This window comes from Geotrypetes seraphini, chromosome 2 (genome assembly GCF_902459505.1).
Source record: "Geotrypetes seraphini chromosome 2, aGeoSer1.1, whole genome shotgun sequence".
Taxonomy (NCBI): Eukaryota; Metazoa; Chordata; class Amphibia; order Gymnophiona; family Dermophiidae; genus Geotrypetes; species Geotrypetes seraphini.
Genome location: NC_047085.1, coordinates 268608713 through 268624594, shown reverse-complemented (window position 1 = coordinate 268624594; position 15882 = coordinate 268608713). Strand labels below are relative to the sequence as shown.

Genomic DNA, 15882 nt, shown 5'->3' with positions numbered 1-15882 from the left:
ACCCTTTTCTGAATCTGGGGATATATAGATTTTGCGCCTCGCTCACCGTGTCCTTGAAAAAGGACCAGGCATGTTCTACCGTCTGCCATTTTTGGGAAGTGTTCCTAAGTTTCTTCTTTACCATTCCCCTCATTGCTTCGTAGTTACCGTTCCTGAAGTTAAAAGTTTGTCGCTATGGTTCTCTTTCCTTTCAGTATTCCTACTTCCATCTTGAACTTGATCATATTATGATCGCTGTTTCCCAACGGTCCCACTACTTCCACTTCCTTTGCAGGTCCCCTTAGCCCATTTAGGATTAGATCCAGAGTGGCATTTCCTCTTGTCGGTTCTCTAACAAGCTGTTCCATGAAGCAATCTTGTACAGCCTTCAGAAATTCTGTCTCCCTAGCGCATCTTGAGCTTCCGAGACTCCAGTCTATCCCAGGGTAGTTGAAGTCTCCCATAATAACCGTGTTACCGCTTTTGCATTCTCGCTTCATCTCGGCTTCCATTTCTTCATCGATGTCTCCGGTTTGTCCGGGTGGACGATAGTATAGGCCTATCTTTATTTCAGGCCCTTTCCTTCCTGGTATTTTAACCCATAGTGATTCTAGCTTGTTGGCCGTCTCCGCTGTGTCCATTCTTGTCGATTGTATGCTTTCTTTTATGTATAGTGCTATTCCACCGCCTTTCTGTCCTGACCTGTCCTGGCGATAGAGCTTGTACCCCGGCAGTGCTGTATCCCATTTGCTTTCCTCATTCCACCATGTTTCAGAGATTCCAATGATGTCTATGTCCTCCGCAATGATCATGGCTTCTAATTCCCCCATTTTGTTTCTTAGGCTCCTTGCATTAGTATATATGCAATTTAGCTCCTGGAATTTTGCTGCCTTTAGTTCCTTTCCCTGTGCTTCGGTCTTTAGATACTTCTCTTTGGCTACAATTTTTCTAACCTTCTCTTCTTGGTTAGTCGACTCCTGTAATTTGTCCATTGTTTCTTCCCAGCCTTTTTTCCCCTCAGTATCTTCACGGGATACCTTTTTCCGAAACATCGACGCTTGGTCGACTGTCGGCTTTCCCCTTCTTCTTAGTTTAAAGCCTGTTCTATTCCTCTCTTGACATTGTTTGCTAGAAGTCTAGTTCCCGCTGTGCTCAGGTGCAATCCATCTCTCCTGTAGAGCTTGCTCTTGCCCCAGAACGTCGTCCAGTTCCTCACGAAGTGGAATCCTTCTTCCTCACACCATCTCCTCATCCACGCATTTATTGATTGTAGTTCATCCTGCCTTTTTACATCTGCCCTCGGTACCGGTAGGATCTCTGAGAATGCTATCTTCTGGGTCCTCATCTTCAGCTTCCTTCCCAGAATCTTGAACTGTTCTATCAGCGAACTTCTTTTGTAGTCTCTCCTGCTGACATCATTCGTCCCAATGTGGATCATTACTGCGGTCTCTTCCGTCTCCGCACCTTCCAGGATCTTTCCAATTTTGTCCACGATGTCCTTGGTTCTCGCTCCTGGGAGGCAGGTCACCAGTCGGTCCTCCCTCCCTCCTGCTATGTGGCTGTCCACATGCCTTAGGATCGAGTCCCCCACTAGGATCGCTGATTTTCCCTTCTTCAATGTTCGCTTCGGTCTCAGGTCAATGTCCTCGGTGTGCTTCGCTCTCTCTTCTTCTGGGCATCGACTGGTCAATTTCTCTTTGTGGGTGTCTTCTTTGAGGTCTTCTGCTTCTTGTTCTCCCTTCGATGTAGGTGTAGCTTCTTCTATCATCTGAAGCTCGTTTTCTTCCACCCTCCTCTTGTATGCTTCTTCAATGAATTTCTCAAGTTCCCTGACTTCCTCCTCGATGTGTCTCTCGCTCGTGAAATCTTCAGCTGTCCTGACTGGGTCTTCCGTGGTGTAAAGTCCTTCTAGTTCCTGTATCTTGTCCTCTAGTTGTCATAGTCGGCACTCACCTTCTTATTGATGCACTAGGGGGAGAGGCCTTAGGTGCCTGGGCCAATCAGAGCCTTAGGCCCATCTCCATACATCCAAGGATGCACTGGGAAGGACTGCTATTTTGAAAAGGCAGGCCTGCTGGCAGGAGGGAAAGAGCATCTGAAAACAAGGTATGGGGGGTCGGGGGGGGGGATGGCCCACCAGACCACCAGGCTTGGTGTGGTGGGAGGGTTGTCGGGGAGGGGGGTGCTTGCTGCTGGGGGGTTTCCCTCCCCCCACCCTGCAGCAGAAGAAAAAGTACCCAGATGTTTGAGGGGGGAGGGGGTTATAGGTGCAGCTCATGTGTATGTTGTGCACACACAAACAGTTTCACCCATTAAAAAAAGGAGCCCCTGCTATCCCTGCTTGCTGGTTCAGGGAGAGCAGGGGGTGCATTTTATTCATTTATTTATTTATTACAATCAGGAGAAGAAGCTGTGCGAGGGATTTTTCTTCTGAGCACAGTTCCTCCCCCCCCCCCTTTATTGGCATTTTACATACACATAGCATGCATATAATTTGCATTCTATTGTGCTGAGAATTGCCAGTAAAACAAAAATCACTCCCACCATGGTATTTTTTTTTTTTTTTTTTTTTTTACCGTAGTACTGGAGCTTAGAGAATCTGGCCCTCAGTGAGACCTCCTGGAGGGATCACAATATGCATGAGATAAATTTGTATACTATACCTCTACTGAATGCAAATCTCTCATACATATTCATTTTGGGTACCCTGAAAATCTGACTGACTTGGTCTGTCCCAGGAACTGAGTTGAGAACCCCTGATCTAAGAGCTTCTTCCCCAACTTGCTAATTAACTAGCTACCAGCTTCCTTTTGTGTCTGTTTCCTTGGAGATTTTTGTTGTTGTTCTTGGCTGTTGCACTTTTTGGAATCCTGTGTGTACCTAAATCATCAGTAGACTAAGGGCTAGCTTTTCATACAGGTTGCAAACTTCAGGGTCTGCTTCCAAAAAGAATCCAAAGAATCCTCGCCCTAGAAAGCTTATAAGCAGTTCGTTGCAATATGTGCAGAACTGAACTGGAAAGGGACTCGTATCTCTAAAATGCTTATTCTTTATGCACCCTTACAGCTTCCTGTCTGCCACCTTTGTTGCCATGTATAAATCAATGATCTTCTAGTAGTGCTAGCCAGAGCCTCCGTACATATTCAGAAGTTGCTATCTTTACATCTGGAGACCCTTTTCTCTGCAGTACCAACCTGGAACATGCAGTCAGTCTCTTTGTTTCCAGCCACATCCCCTTAAAGGTGTTGCACTCAAAACCTGAAGCTCTGATGCACAACGCTCCAATGCCATGATAAAAAATACCATGGCAGGAGTGATTTTTCTCCAAAAGGTGATGCTCTGCATGAATAGCATGCAAATTATATTCACATGGAGCATCGCTGGTAAAAGGGGGAGGAGCTGTGCCTGGAAGTTATGGGAAGTTCTTCCGGCTCAGCTGATTGGGGATTTCCATGCCACAAGCAGGCAGGAGAGCAGCAGCAATGGCAGGCAGAAGGACTTCCCCCCTCCCCGAGTGACAATCGGCAGAAGGGGTGTCCACTCCCTACCCCCCAGTCAGGATCTCAGGCCCCTCCCCATACTTATGACTTGGATTGGACACTGTTGAAAACAGGATACTGGCTTTGATGGACTTGCAGTCTGTCCCAGTATGTCAGCTTTTACGTTCTTATCCAAAAATTATCAGTATAGGAAAACAGTTAAGATAGTGGATCAGTTTTAAAAATGTCTTTTTTACACAGGTTTTAATTTGACATTTCATATCCAATTTGGCTTCAATAAGCACAGATACACCAGAAGATTGCATTAATAACATAACTTCAGTTTTTCCCAGATTTAGCAATAGCTTATTGTTTCTCTGCCAGTAATCTCAAAACTGAAGTATCATTTGAAATAACATAATAGGAAATCTACATTTAGTCCAATGTAACGAAAGTGTCTAAATTAAATGCAACCTTCTCCAGAAACTAGTAAACATGCACCTTAGAACTAGCCAGTGGTGCTCTCGAGTAAGTGATGACTTATACCCTTGTTCTAGGGGAAATGAACACTGCTTCCATAGCATCCTTAACCCAGCTCTTATAGGGTATAAATGTACTTGAGAATTTAAACTAGTTATGCATGACAATACACAGCAAATTCACTGTGCCTTCACCTTTTCACTACTTTTAGTGTGAATGCATATGTCATTTTAGCCCACTCAAGGCAGATTGCATTAGAATTTAGTCCATTCCTTAAGAGGTTGCAATTTATGTGGGTACCTGATCAACAGGAGATGAGTTGCCCAAGATCACTTAATGTGGGATTTGAACCCTAGATTCCCTGATTTTCTGCCTATTGCACTGACCACTAAAACTCACACCTCTCTGGTACTGATATGTCTCCAGATCTTATCATAATATTTTTATGTGTAATATACTAATAATTAAAACATTTATTGTGTTAATGCAGGTGTGTTCCAAAACAACAAGTGTGCCTGACCAGTTATGAAAAGTTTGGCTGTAGCCAGCATGAATGTATGCCAAGACAGTTGAATTGTGAGCAGATCCATGAGCCTGTTTGTGATACTGAAAATGTGGAACATATCAATATGTGCACATTATACCAGAGAGGAAAAATATTAGCATACAAGGGCTCTTGCCAGGTATGGAATGGTTGATTCATTGTTATACAATGGATTCTGATATGAACGTCATATAAAAGAAGTATGGTATACTTTGCAAGTGTTTTATTTTGGGTAAAGTTTTGTTTTTACACTGTATCTTTAAGAATTAAAAAAAATATTCTAGTCAATATTCAGCCAGAGGTGTTAGCATGTTTTTAAACAATAATCATTGCCATTAAGTTAAACTTTTTTTTTTTTAGTTCAAAATTTTTTTTATTGAGTTTAGTATATGAAGTGCAATAAATGTTAACAAGGCATTATATAGATAACTAAGTTAAACTTTTAACTGCTTTTCTGAAAGAAAGATAACATTTAATGTCCCTGACTTCACATGGCAACTGCAGACCAATGAGGTATGATCATTTTTATGATGAGTTGAAACTGAAGGAATTGTCAGCCTAGTTTCCCTTTATGATCTTAAATTTCTTGAATTTTTATAAAAACTACACATGCCTTGACGATAGTCAGGAGCTAACCCAAATCAGATTTTTAAAATAAACATCAATAATTTGAAATGGATCATTGCCTTAACTAGTAGCCAGTAAAGTTCTACCAGCAAAGGACTGGCCCTATCATAACAACTACCACCTAATAATAGTTTTGCTGCCACATTCTGGATTATTTTAATCCTTTTAATATTGGACTCTTGTAATTCTAACATACTCTAACAATATATTATAGTAGCCAATTTGATTTAATACCACAGCTTGCAATACTGCTCTGAATATGAATCTATCAAAGGCTTGAGCTGTCGGAGTAATTTCAGTTTGAAAAGAAGACTTTTTGACTATTTCATTAATCTAGGTGTCCATTTCTAATGCAGAATCAAAAGAGACAATTTCATGATTATCTGCCAAGATGTTTGTTTTACTAGGGTTAAATTTTAATTCATTCAGTAAGATCCAGCAAGAGATTTTATCATAAGCTAATTTCATTTCCTCCACTGTTTGAAAAATTGTCCCCCAAGAGCTACACTTCGCAAAAAAAGAAAATATTTCTAGAGCAGTGATCTCAAACTCACGGCCTGCCAGGTACTGTTTTGAGGCCCTCGGTATTATAAAGAAGAGGGCCTCAAAATAGTTGGTCCAAAATCTTGTCTCTTGCAGTTGATACTTTCATAGTTTTTCACTTTCTGCAGGTTGCACTGCTTTCAGCTGAGTATAGCTGAAATTATCAGAAGCAATTAAGGAAAGATTTATAAACTATAACAGTCATAGTTTATAAATCTTTCCTTAATTGCTTCTGATAATTTCAGATAATTCACATTTTGGATTTGTAGGTACTTGGAGGCAGTGGCGTACTAAGGGAAGGGACGGGGGGGAGGAGGTCCGCCCCGGGTGCACAACTTAGGGGGGGTGCACAGCCGGCCAGGTCTGGGTCATCCGGTGCCGGTCCACGCAGGGCCAGCAAGATCACATTGGGGCCATCGGCAGCATCTAGGCTGCAATGGCGATGAGCGGCATCAGCAGCCCCCAGCGACACAATTCATGATCGACAACGCATCCCCCCCACCGCGATGACACTTAAGATCAGCAACAGGCCTCCTTCTACCCCTAGCATCAACAGAAGTTCAGATCGGCAACGCGGTGCTCAGTCAAAAGCTTCCCCTCTGACTGAACTGCCTGGGCGGAAACAGGAAGCTGAGTCAGAGGGAAGCTTTGGACTGAGCACCACGTTGCCGATCTGAAGTTCCTGTTGATGCCGGGGATAGAAGGAGGCCTGTTGCCGATCTAAAGTGTCATCGCAGGGGTGGGGCGGGGAGGGGGCATTGCCGATCTTGTTGCCAAAATCAGAAAGGTGAGAGGAAGGGAGAGAGATGGATCTGTGGTGGATGGAGAGATTTAGAGAAGGGGGCAGATGATGGAAGTGGGGAGAAGGGGGAGATAGAAGAGGGCAGATGATGAAGTGGAGAGAAGGGGGAGAGAGAAGAGGGCAGATGATGGAAGTGGGGAGAAGGGGGAGAGAAGAGGGCAGATGATGGAAGTGGGGAGAAGGAGGAGAGCGAAGAGGGAAAATTATGGAAGTGGAGAGAAGGGGGAGAGAGAAGAGGGCAGATGATGGAAGTGGGGAGAAGGGGCAGATGATGGAAGTGGGGAGAAGGGGCAGATGATGGAAGTGGGGAGAAGGGGCAGATGATGGAAGTGGGGAGAAGGGGCAGATGATGGAAGTGGGAAGAGAGAAGAGGGCAGATGATGGAAGTGGGGAGAGAGAAGAGGGCAGATGATGGAAGTGGGGAGAAGGGAGAGCAAATGCTGAATGGAAGTGGAGAAAGAGAACACATACTGGATGGAAGGAGGGATAAAGAAAAAGGACATATGCTGGATGGGGGAAGAAGACAGATAGTGGAGGGGTGAAGGAAAGGGCATGCTGTGGCATGCTGTGGGTAGACACAGTGAAAAGAGGGAAACCGAGGACTGCATAGTAAGAAAGAATTTAATTTAGACGGAGGCAGAAAATAAAGAAGGAAGACCAGAGAAGGAAAGGGAAGAGAGAGAGGAGAGAGAGATGCCAGAGAACGGGGAAGGAGACAGAGATAGCAGATCTGAGCGGAGGAAATGAGAAGAGAGAGATACTAAAAACCACAGGGGGGAGGGAAAGAAAGATGAAAGGAGAAAGATGCCAGACCATGAGGGAACATAGGGAAGATGATGGATGCCAGACCAAAGGGGGGGTCGAGAGGAGAGATGGCAGGGGGAGACAAACAGGGATGGAACGGGCAGATGCTGGATTGAAGAGACAGGGCAGACGCTGGAAGGAAAAGAGTGAAAAGAAGATAAAAGCAGAAACCAGAGACAACAAAAGGTAGAAAAAAATCATTTTATTTCTATTTTGTCATTAGAATATATCAGATTTGAAATATATATCCTGCTAGAGACATAACTGGGGACTGCAAAGCCCAGGCAGTGCTTCTTTAGCTAGATGGAAGGGGTAGGGAAAGAGGGCACATGATGGAAGAAGGGGATAAATAAAAGGAGGGTATATGATGGGGGGGGGAAAGGATTGAGTTAGGGAAATACTGGAGGGGGTGAGGGAAAGAGGTGGCGAGCTGTAGGTAGACAGTATAAAAGGAAATTGATGAGAGGGTAGTAAGAACGTAATCTAGATGGATGCAGAAAATAAATTGAAAAGGAAAATGAGGGAAGAAAGGGATTATAGAAGAGAGGTGTGGGAGAGGGAAGGAGATGGGTGAAAGGAGAGATGGAAGGGGGAGGCATACAGTTTCTGAAAGGGGCATAGAAGGAGAGAAGATGCCATATAGGGGCAGAGAGACGGCAGACTGTGGATGGAAGGAAGATAGTAACAAGAAGATGAGGAAAGCAGAAACCAGAGAAGACAAAGGTAGAACAAAAATTTTCTATTTATTTATTGCTTTAGGAGACATGTGTCATTGTTTCTGTGGTGTTGCATTGTATGCAGAGTCTAGCTTCTTGCTGGTTCAGTTTAACCTTTGTCTATGTATTTCTATTTTATCCCCCCTTTTACAAAACTGCAGAGCGTTTTTTTAGCACCAGCCGTGGTGGTAGCAGCTCTGATGCTCAGAATTCTATGAGCATCAGAGCTGTTACCACCGTGGCTAAAATCCACACTACAGTTTTGTAAAAGGGGGAGGGGTTAGTTTGTGATGACATATTCCATACTAGGCGAAGGTGTTTTCTGTGTTCTGTGTGTTCGAAAGACATGGTTTTCTGTTAGGATTGATGGTGTAGGATTGATCTATACTAGTCTGGCTTGTTTAGTTTTACAATGGGTGTATTGATGTTATACTGCTCACTGCAATATGTAAGATGCTGCCTTTTCCTAGGTACTCATGTGTGACGTGTGGCTTGTTACTAAAAATCATGTTTTTCGTACAGATGGGGGGGGAGTGTCAAAAAATGATGGTCCCCGGATGTCACATATGCTAGGTACACCACTGCTTGGAGGGCCGCAGAAAAAAATAGTTAATGTCTTATTAAAGAAATGACAACTTTGCATGAGGTAAAACTCATTATAGTATGAGGAGAGAGGAAGAAAAGTTAGACTCATGGAGGGACAGAGAGATGTTGGTTGGGGAAGGGAATGAGTTCTGGAGGAGAGGAAGCATGCAGGAGGCAGAAAGAAAGAAATATTGGATGCACAGACAGAAGGAAGTGCATCCAGAGACTCATGAAATCACCATACAACAAAAGGTAGGAAAATTATTTTATTTTCAATTTAGTGATCGAAATGCGTCAGTTATGAGAATGTATATCTGCTGTTTATATTTTGCACTTTGTCTATTTTTTATAGTTGTTACTAAGGTGACATTGCATATTTTAAAGTCATCTGCCTTGACTTCTTTGAAGAAAAAAGCCAAATATAAATGATGATTAACATTTTTAGTGTGCTTTGTTTTGGTTTTTTTTAAATTTTGTTGTTACCATTATGTATTAATAAGATTATATGAAAAATGAATGGAAGAAATTGCATTACAATTAGTACTATTATGAGGATGATGTCGGGGCAGAGCTTGGGTAGGTATGGGGTAGAGCTTGGGTGGGTCTGTGGCGGTGCTTGGGCAGGGGTACTCATTTGACATTGGTTAGACTTAGGGGGTGCTTGGCTTAAAGAAGTTGAGAAACTCTGTTCTAGGGTGTAAATTGTATTTACTACATAGATCTTAGGATGCTTAACATATTCTATATTTCTTTGCTGAGAAAACAATATCATGTTTTATTAAGGATTTTGCCCTGTTCTGTTTGTTTTAGTTATTCTGCAAAACAGTAGAGCCGGTATGTGGACACAATGGTGAAACCTACAGTAATGTCTGTGCTGCATATTCTGACCGAATAGCAGTGGATTATTATGGACAGTGTCAGGCTGTTGGAGTACTTTCAGGCTATAGTTTTAACACAGAATGTGCATCTGTTAAATGTCCTCCTCTTGTAGCAAAAGGATGCAAACCAGTTATATCTCCAGGTAAGTTAGGTTCAAACAATTTTTATTGATGCAAACACAGCAAATACAACACCAGCGCACCCCAAAGGTGCACAGTACAAATAATGCATCATATACAATAATAGAATAAGCATATATAATAAAAGAGTAAAATCAACCAAACTCCCTCCCCTTCCTTCTCTACATAGGGCAAGTGAGATTAATGAGGATGGAAAGGTACTCCAAAGCCCTGTAGTCTTATGAACCCCCAAAATGTCACACCACCCCTTCCCCCCACCTGAACCACTTATCCTATCTTTGACTAATTGCCAGAACCTTCAATACACCCCATTTCCCCTCCTCAAACCCCAAACCCTCCCTCTCCTCTCCCCCCCCATGATACTCTCCACCCTGCCCCACCAGTACTCACCATTACTCTCCCAACCCAACTAACTAACAAATTAGGACACCCATCTTAAAACCGCACTGCGACCCTTAGGATGTAAGACTTGCAGATAAGGCTCCCATGCAAAAACATCTTTCGTTTCCTAGACCCTCCGGCATCTCGCGCCTCCCAAATGACCAACTGATGCTATTGGTTCAGCCAATACCAATATGCCAGAGGGTCCGGAACCGTCCAGCACTGAAGAATACATTTCCTGGCCAATAAACTCATCTTCCTACACAAAGCTCGATGCCCCCTAGGTAAATGGCCAAAAGCCTCTGGCAAATCCAAGACAAAATGGTCCGGGGTACTACGTAAGACTCTCCCAATTAACCCTGACATATAAGAGATTATATGCCTCCAGAAGCACTGAATAATGGGGCAGAACCAAAAGGCATGTCCCAAAGTATGAACCCCCCGTCCCACATTTATGATATAGTGGTATAGGAAGACCTCCACTATAAAACATCTGTGTACGAGTGTAATAAGCGTGTAAGGTCACCCTATAATACATATCCCGCAACCAAGTACACGGGGGTCATCCCAGGCGTCACCCTCAAAGTATGGGCTACATCCCAATGTCCCAGATTAATCTGCAATTCCTTTTCCCATTTACTCTTGATGCTCTGGTAGTCCCTGGCAGGTTGTAAATCTTGCAAACTAGCATAAATTGCGCTCCCCAGGTCTCCCCCACCTTAGCTCCAGGTAAGTTAATGAGTTCTTCAGTAATATTTTATCCATTTTTGACTTCCTGCATTCAGAATCTGACAAGTAAGTCAGAGTGACCCAGACTAGTTACTATTAGAGAAAGGATGCCGATCATGATGGACCATTGGTCAAACCTAGCTGGACAGTTTTGTTATTCTTATGACTTACTGAAGTGTGCTACTTTATTAGCATGCAGTGATTTTGTTAGCACATGTTTTTGTGAATAGGTCTCATATAAAATGAGACCTATAGTAAATGTGTGCTAATTTGGTTGCATACATACTTCAATAAATTTAACCCTAAGTGGAGTGTTAAATCAGTTCTGCAGAGTAGATTTTAAAAAATGTTATAAGGTAAGAATTATTTGACATCATTATCGTCATGAAGTATCATCTTAAGTATAAAGGATAGCAACTAAAATTGTACAAATTCTCTCTCCAGTTCTTCTCTCTATTCTACCTATGTTTCTAGTTTCAAACCATTTAATATCATCGCCTATACTCTATTTCTTTAACTTTCTCTCCATTACAAAATTAATTTGTCACCAAATCTCGTTTTCCAACAAATCATAGATAAATCTTTTGTTTTTTGAGCCATTTTCTGAGTTTTCCTTCATAGTAAGTAAATTCCATCTGCAGTCCAAGAAAAAGCTACCCACCCCATACTAAGGGGGAAGGAGAGTTGCCCTCACAGGCCTCGACCCCGGAGTTCAGTAATCTCCTCTGGCCGAAATCCATCTGTCATGTCTGCTGGCGAGCGGCCCAGAGCATGTCTTCCCTGAGAGCAGAGGCTGTTCTGGACTTTGATGGTCCATCTGACAAGGACTCAGGGGATGAGGGGGGTCAGATGTGATTCCTTTACTGTCTCAAAGAGGCTTCCCTAGTGGGATAATCAGCCTCTCATATGGAGGACCAGAAGGCAATATTGGCCATAGACCAAAGAGAGGACCCCTCCATTCACTGACTCTTTAAGTCCTCTGCATTGCTTGAGATAATTATCTGGTCCCTTCAAAAGCTGAAGATAGACCCTCTGCAAACTCAGTCCCCTCAGTGTTTTCTTCTGAGCAGGGTCTGGGTTCAGCCCACATCTTTTCCATGGCACCTGGATATGAAGATCCTAGTCACAGAGCCCTGGGAGACCCCTGAAGGTGGCAAAAGCCATGACTAAGCTGTATCCCATGGATCCGGAATTTCAGCAAATGTTTGCTATGCCAAAGGTGGATTCCCTGGTAGCCCATATGAACAATCACACTTTCTTTCCAAGTGAGGGAGGCATAGTTTTGAAGGATCTGCAGGACCACAGAGTAGATATGGTCCTCAGAAAGATTAAGGCTGCAGCCATGGTCTTCTTCGTGGCATGCGCCTGTCATTCCAGGCTACACAATCAGGACCTGGTGGAGGCCGAGTCTACTCCAACTACTTAGCAAATGCACTCTGTCATATAATCAGAGTCATTGGTAAAGTCTCAGCATATTCTGTCTCTGCCCATCATATGCTTTGGATCAAACAATGGGCAAGTGATTCAACCTCTAAAGCAATGCTGAGCAGACCCCGTTCAGGGGACAGATGCTGTTTGGCAATGGCCTAGACTATCTTATGGCCAGTGTACAAGATCGCCAGCTAAGCTCTTTACCAGACAGCAGACCTCAAGCAGCCAGAGGCCAGATCAGGGGTCCTTTTGTGGGTCCCGCCAATATTCCACAGGAGCCTCTGTCCAGGGAGCTTTTCAAGGTGCCAGACAGAAATTCTCCAGGAACTGGAGGAACCAAGGTTTAGGTTCCCACTCCACAGTGCCAGCCAAAAAGTCACTACCCTCAAGCCGCTCTTCTGAATATTGGAGGTCGGATCTCAGACTTTCTAGAGGCCTGAAATCTTGGAGATTATCGGAGAGGGTTACAAGATAGAGTTTGCACGCTCTTCCTCTGACTGGTTCATGGATTCACTGTCTGGCCGCCCAGAGAATGCGGAAAAGGTCCAAGCAATGTTACAGAGCTTGCTAGATATTTAAGCCATTGAACCAGTTCCTCCAGAAGACTTGGGCAGATACTTCATATACTTTGTCATGCCAAAGAAAGGCTCAGAGGAGTGGTGACCCATTCTGGATCTCAAACACATCAACGCGGCCCTGAGAGTTCCTTGGTTCCGGTTGGAGACTGTTTGATCTGTCATCACAGTGATGGAGCCAGGGGAATATTTGGCTGCCCTAGATTTGATGAAAGCTTACCTTTTGGTCTAAGTTACAATGTGTATTGCAAGCTAGTACAGGTGCAAAATGAGTGTAAAGTTAGTTACTTTATATATTAAAGGTTTGAGAGAAGAGCTAGGCTAGGCCTCGAGTTAGATGTAGTCACTCTAGGACTAAGTTCCACAGTGTGGGAGCTACTTATAAGAAGGCTCACTGGCAGGTATCACATATTTGTTGTCATATCACATTGCATGTTATCCATATGTAGGTACTCTTCTCAGCTCCAAACAGAAGTCTCATCAGAACAGGATACTGCAGCCACTGTGGCCATGCTAAAGTCTGCATTGGTTGTTACCATCTGCATATCAGCAACATGGTCCTTGATCCATACATTTACTTCTCATTGCCTGGGCCAAGTTTAAGTCACAAACAGTGCCTTCAGTCAAGCTGTTCTGGCCAATCTGTCCCTTTTGAGTTCATAATTCCTGCAGTCTGTTAGTACAGACTACTATTGAAAATTGCAAAAATCTGCCTAGAAATGTTGATAAAGCAGAATATGCATTTTTAAATAACTAAAAATAAACCCTAAACTTGGGAGCCTCTTGTACTTGTGTGCTTCACTCAGTCCTGTTTGTCAACATATGTTTTCTGTAGACAGCAGGATTGTTCAGGCACACAATTCCACTCACCTTCCCAAGAGTTGCCTTATTTTAACTTTGGAATTGAGGAGCTAAGGAGAGTGCTACATGCAGGAAAGGCCACATATGGTCAGAACTCTGAACTGAAGTTCTGAAATATGGGAGAACACTTCTGTCCTGCACCATTGAATGTCATCACCCATTTGTGTACCTGATCAGTCCTGCTTTCTGCAGAAAATACAAGGGAGCAACATTGCTTTTTATTGTAATGCTATTTCTTTATTTTTCTTATACAGGTTCCTGTTGCCCACTTTGTGCTGGATTGCTGAAAATTTTATTTGATAAGGACAAACTAGATACCTTTGCAAAGGTAAAAAGTGAAAATGAAACTAATATGAAAGCTTTTAATGCAATAGAATAAAGATGAATTTTATTTTTAAGTGACGGTAAATTGAGCATTGTTCTTTTAGGAAATTCAAACTTGACCTTTATTCACTAGAATTAAGTTGATCAGTTGAAAAGAAGTGGTCTGCTGTTAATAGCTTTTAAAATTTTGCTATTCTAATTTAAATTTTTTTTTTTAATCTCTAAATAACATCTCTGCAAATCGCACATGCATTTACGTAAGGGTTCAAAGCTAATAGTTACAAAAATGTCAGAGCATGACTACACCATATGCGGTTAAGAAAATAATTTATCTAATTATAGTTAGAAGCAATGCATGGCTCATGGAATTCTTTCCAACTCTACATAGGCTTTTGTTTGTAGTGCCTGTGAAGTGGTGGGTGTTGGGGGTGGGTATATATGTGTTTGAATGTATGAGGTTAACTTTAAGGAGTGTGACAACTGCAGAGAGGGTTGTTTTGTAGGTGAGACAGTTTTGAGGGTGGTTTGGGGGCATTGTTTTTATGGTTGGAGTAGTTTGGGAGGTTGGCTAGCCAGTTGAAGGGGGGGATGGTTTTGGAACTGGATTAGTCAGAGGAGAATATGGGAGTTGGGGCATTTTGGTGGGTGATGGGGCAGATGCAGGGAGTATTTTGAGGGATTGTGGCCGTTCAGGAGGTGAGGAAGTAGGGGAAGAGGCAGTATGAGTGGACTCCTCTAACTTATGTTTCTTTATATGTAAGTGTCTACGCTACAGAAGCTGGAACTTCTTCTACCATAGAAATGTACAGAGCCAGGGGTTTGTTTGTTTTTTGTCTTTTTTGGGGGGAAGGGAGGGGTTGGTGGTGATGGTGGAAACTTATTTCTTCAAGGACAAGCAGGACAGCTATATTAGCACATGTGGGTGACATCACCAACGAAGCCCTGTTGCTGACAATTCCCAGTGTTCTAATTTTCTAGAAGCTTTTGGCAGCCCAACAATACACACACAGGACCAGTAGCAGTTCCTTTCTTTCCGCAGAGCTAAGGACATTTGTCTGTGCTGTCTTTAGCACACTTTTTATTTGTGGCCTTCACTGCCTTTGGCTTTTTTCCTCATGTGAGTAGTACAGATTAATTCCCTTTTTGCTTCCTGAATTCCCTTTACAGGTTTTAGTAGTTTTTGGCCTTTTAAGCCCAGATTCTCAAAACTTTAACACCGTTGCTAAACTGTTTCCCTGACGGTTTAGCCTGCAGGCATTTTAGCGGTGGATTATCAAAACGGCTTATCTCTGTCTTTAGCAAGGTTTCTAACAGTTTCTGATACTGACATGCAAATGGGTTCTTCAATATTGAAATGAGCACTAGTGCTGCCTGATTTCCGATTCAAATCGATTTGTATATAGAAAAAATCAACCTCGCTGATTCGGGGTCCAACCCTCCTTCCCATGCTTCGTCTCCTACAGCAGGAGCGGCAGCGCTGCCTCTTGCTGACCCTCCACTGCCGCTCCTGCTTTAGGAGGTGAGGAGGGAGGGTCAGTCGGGAAGTGCTGGTGTCCTCCGGCTTCCTCCTGGCCTCCTGCTCTTAACCTCACTGAATTACAGCAGCGGAGCAGCCTGCACAGAGGATCGCCGGTGCTTTAGTGATCCTTGCAGGCTGCTGTTGTCTTTAGGAGCACACTCACTCTGCCGCAGTCCCACCCCTCCTCTGACATCATGGGTAGGATTGCGGCAGAGCGAACGTGCTCCTGAAGATGACGGCAGCCTTCAAGGATCGCTAAAGCATCGGTGATCCTCTGTGCAGGCTGCTCTGCTGCTGTAATTCAGTGAAGGTAAGACCGGGAGGCCGGGGGGAACATGTAGGCATCCACCACCCTCTCCGTAAAATAGAATTTCCATACATTTCTCTTGAGTCTACCACCCCTCAACCTCAAATTATGGCCTTTCTCTGGAAAATATTTTATTCTATGTTAATACCTGTCAAGTATTTGAATGTCTGAATAATA

At 43.3% G+C, this 15882-nt stretch overlaps 1 protein-coding gene across 6 annotated transcripts in view; it reads left to right on the top strand.

Moving 5' to 3' along the window:
* Positions 1-15882, top strand: part of RECK (reversion inducing cysteine rich protein with kazal motifs) — a 381558-nt gene that overhangs the window by 330137 nt on the left and 35539 nt on the right. For all 6 annotated transcript variants that reach the window (XM_033929631.1, XM_033929632.1, XM_033929629.1 and 3 more), the window contains 3 exons: positions 4429-4621; positions 9370-9580; positions 13810-13883. In XM_033929631.1, coding sequence (XP_033785522.1) covers positions 4429-4621; positions 9370-9580; positions 13810-13883 — 478 coding nt within the window. The remainder of the gene's footprint in view (positions 1-4428; positions 4622-9369; positions 9581-13809; positions 13884-15882) is intronic.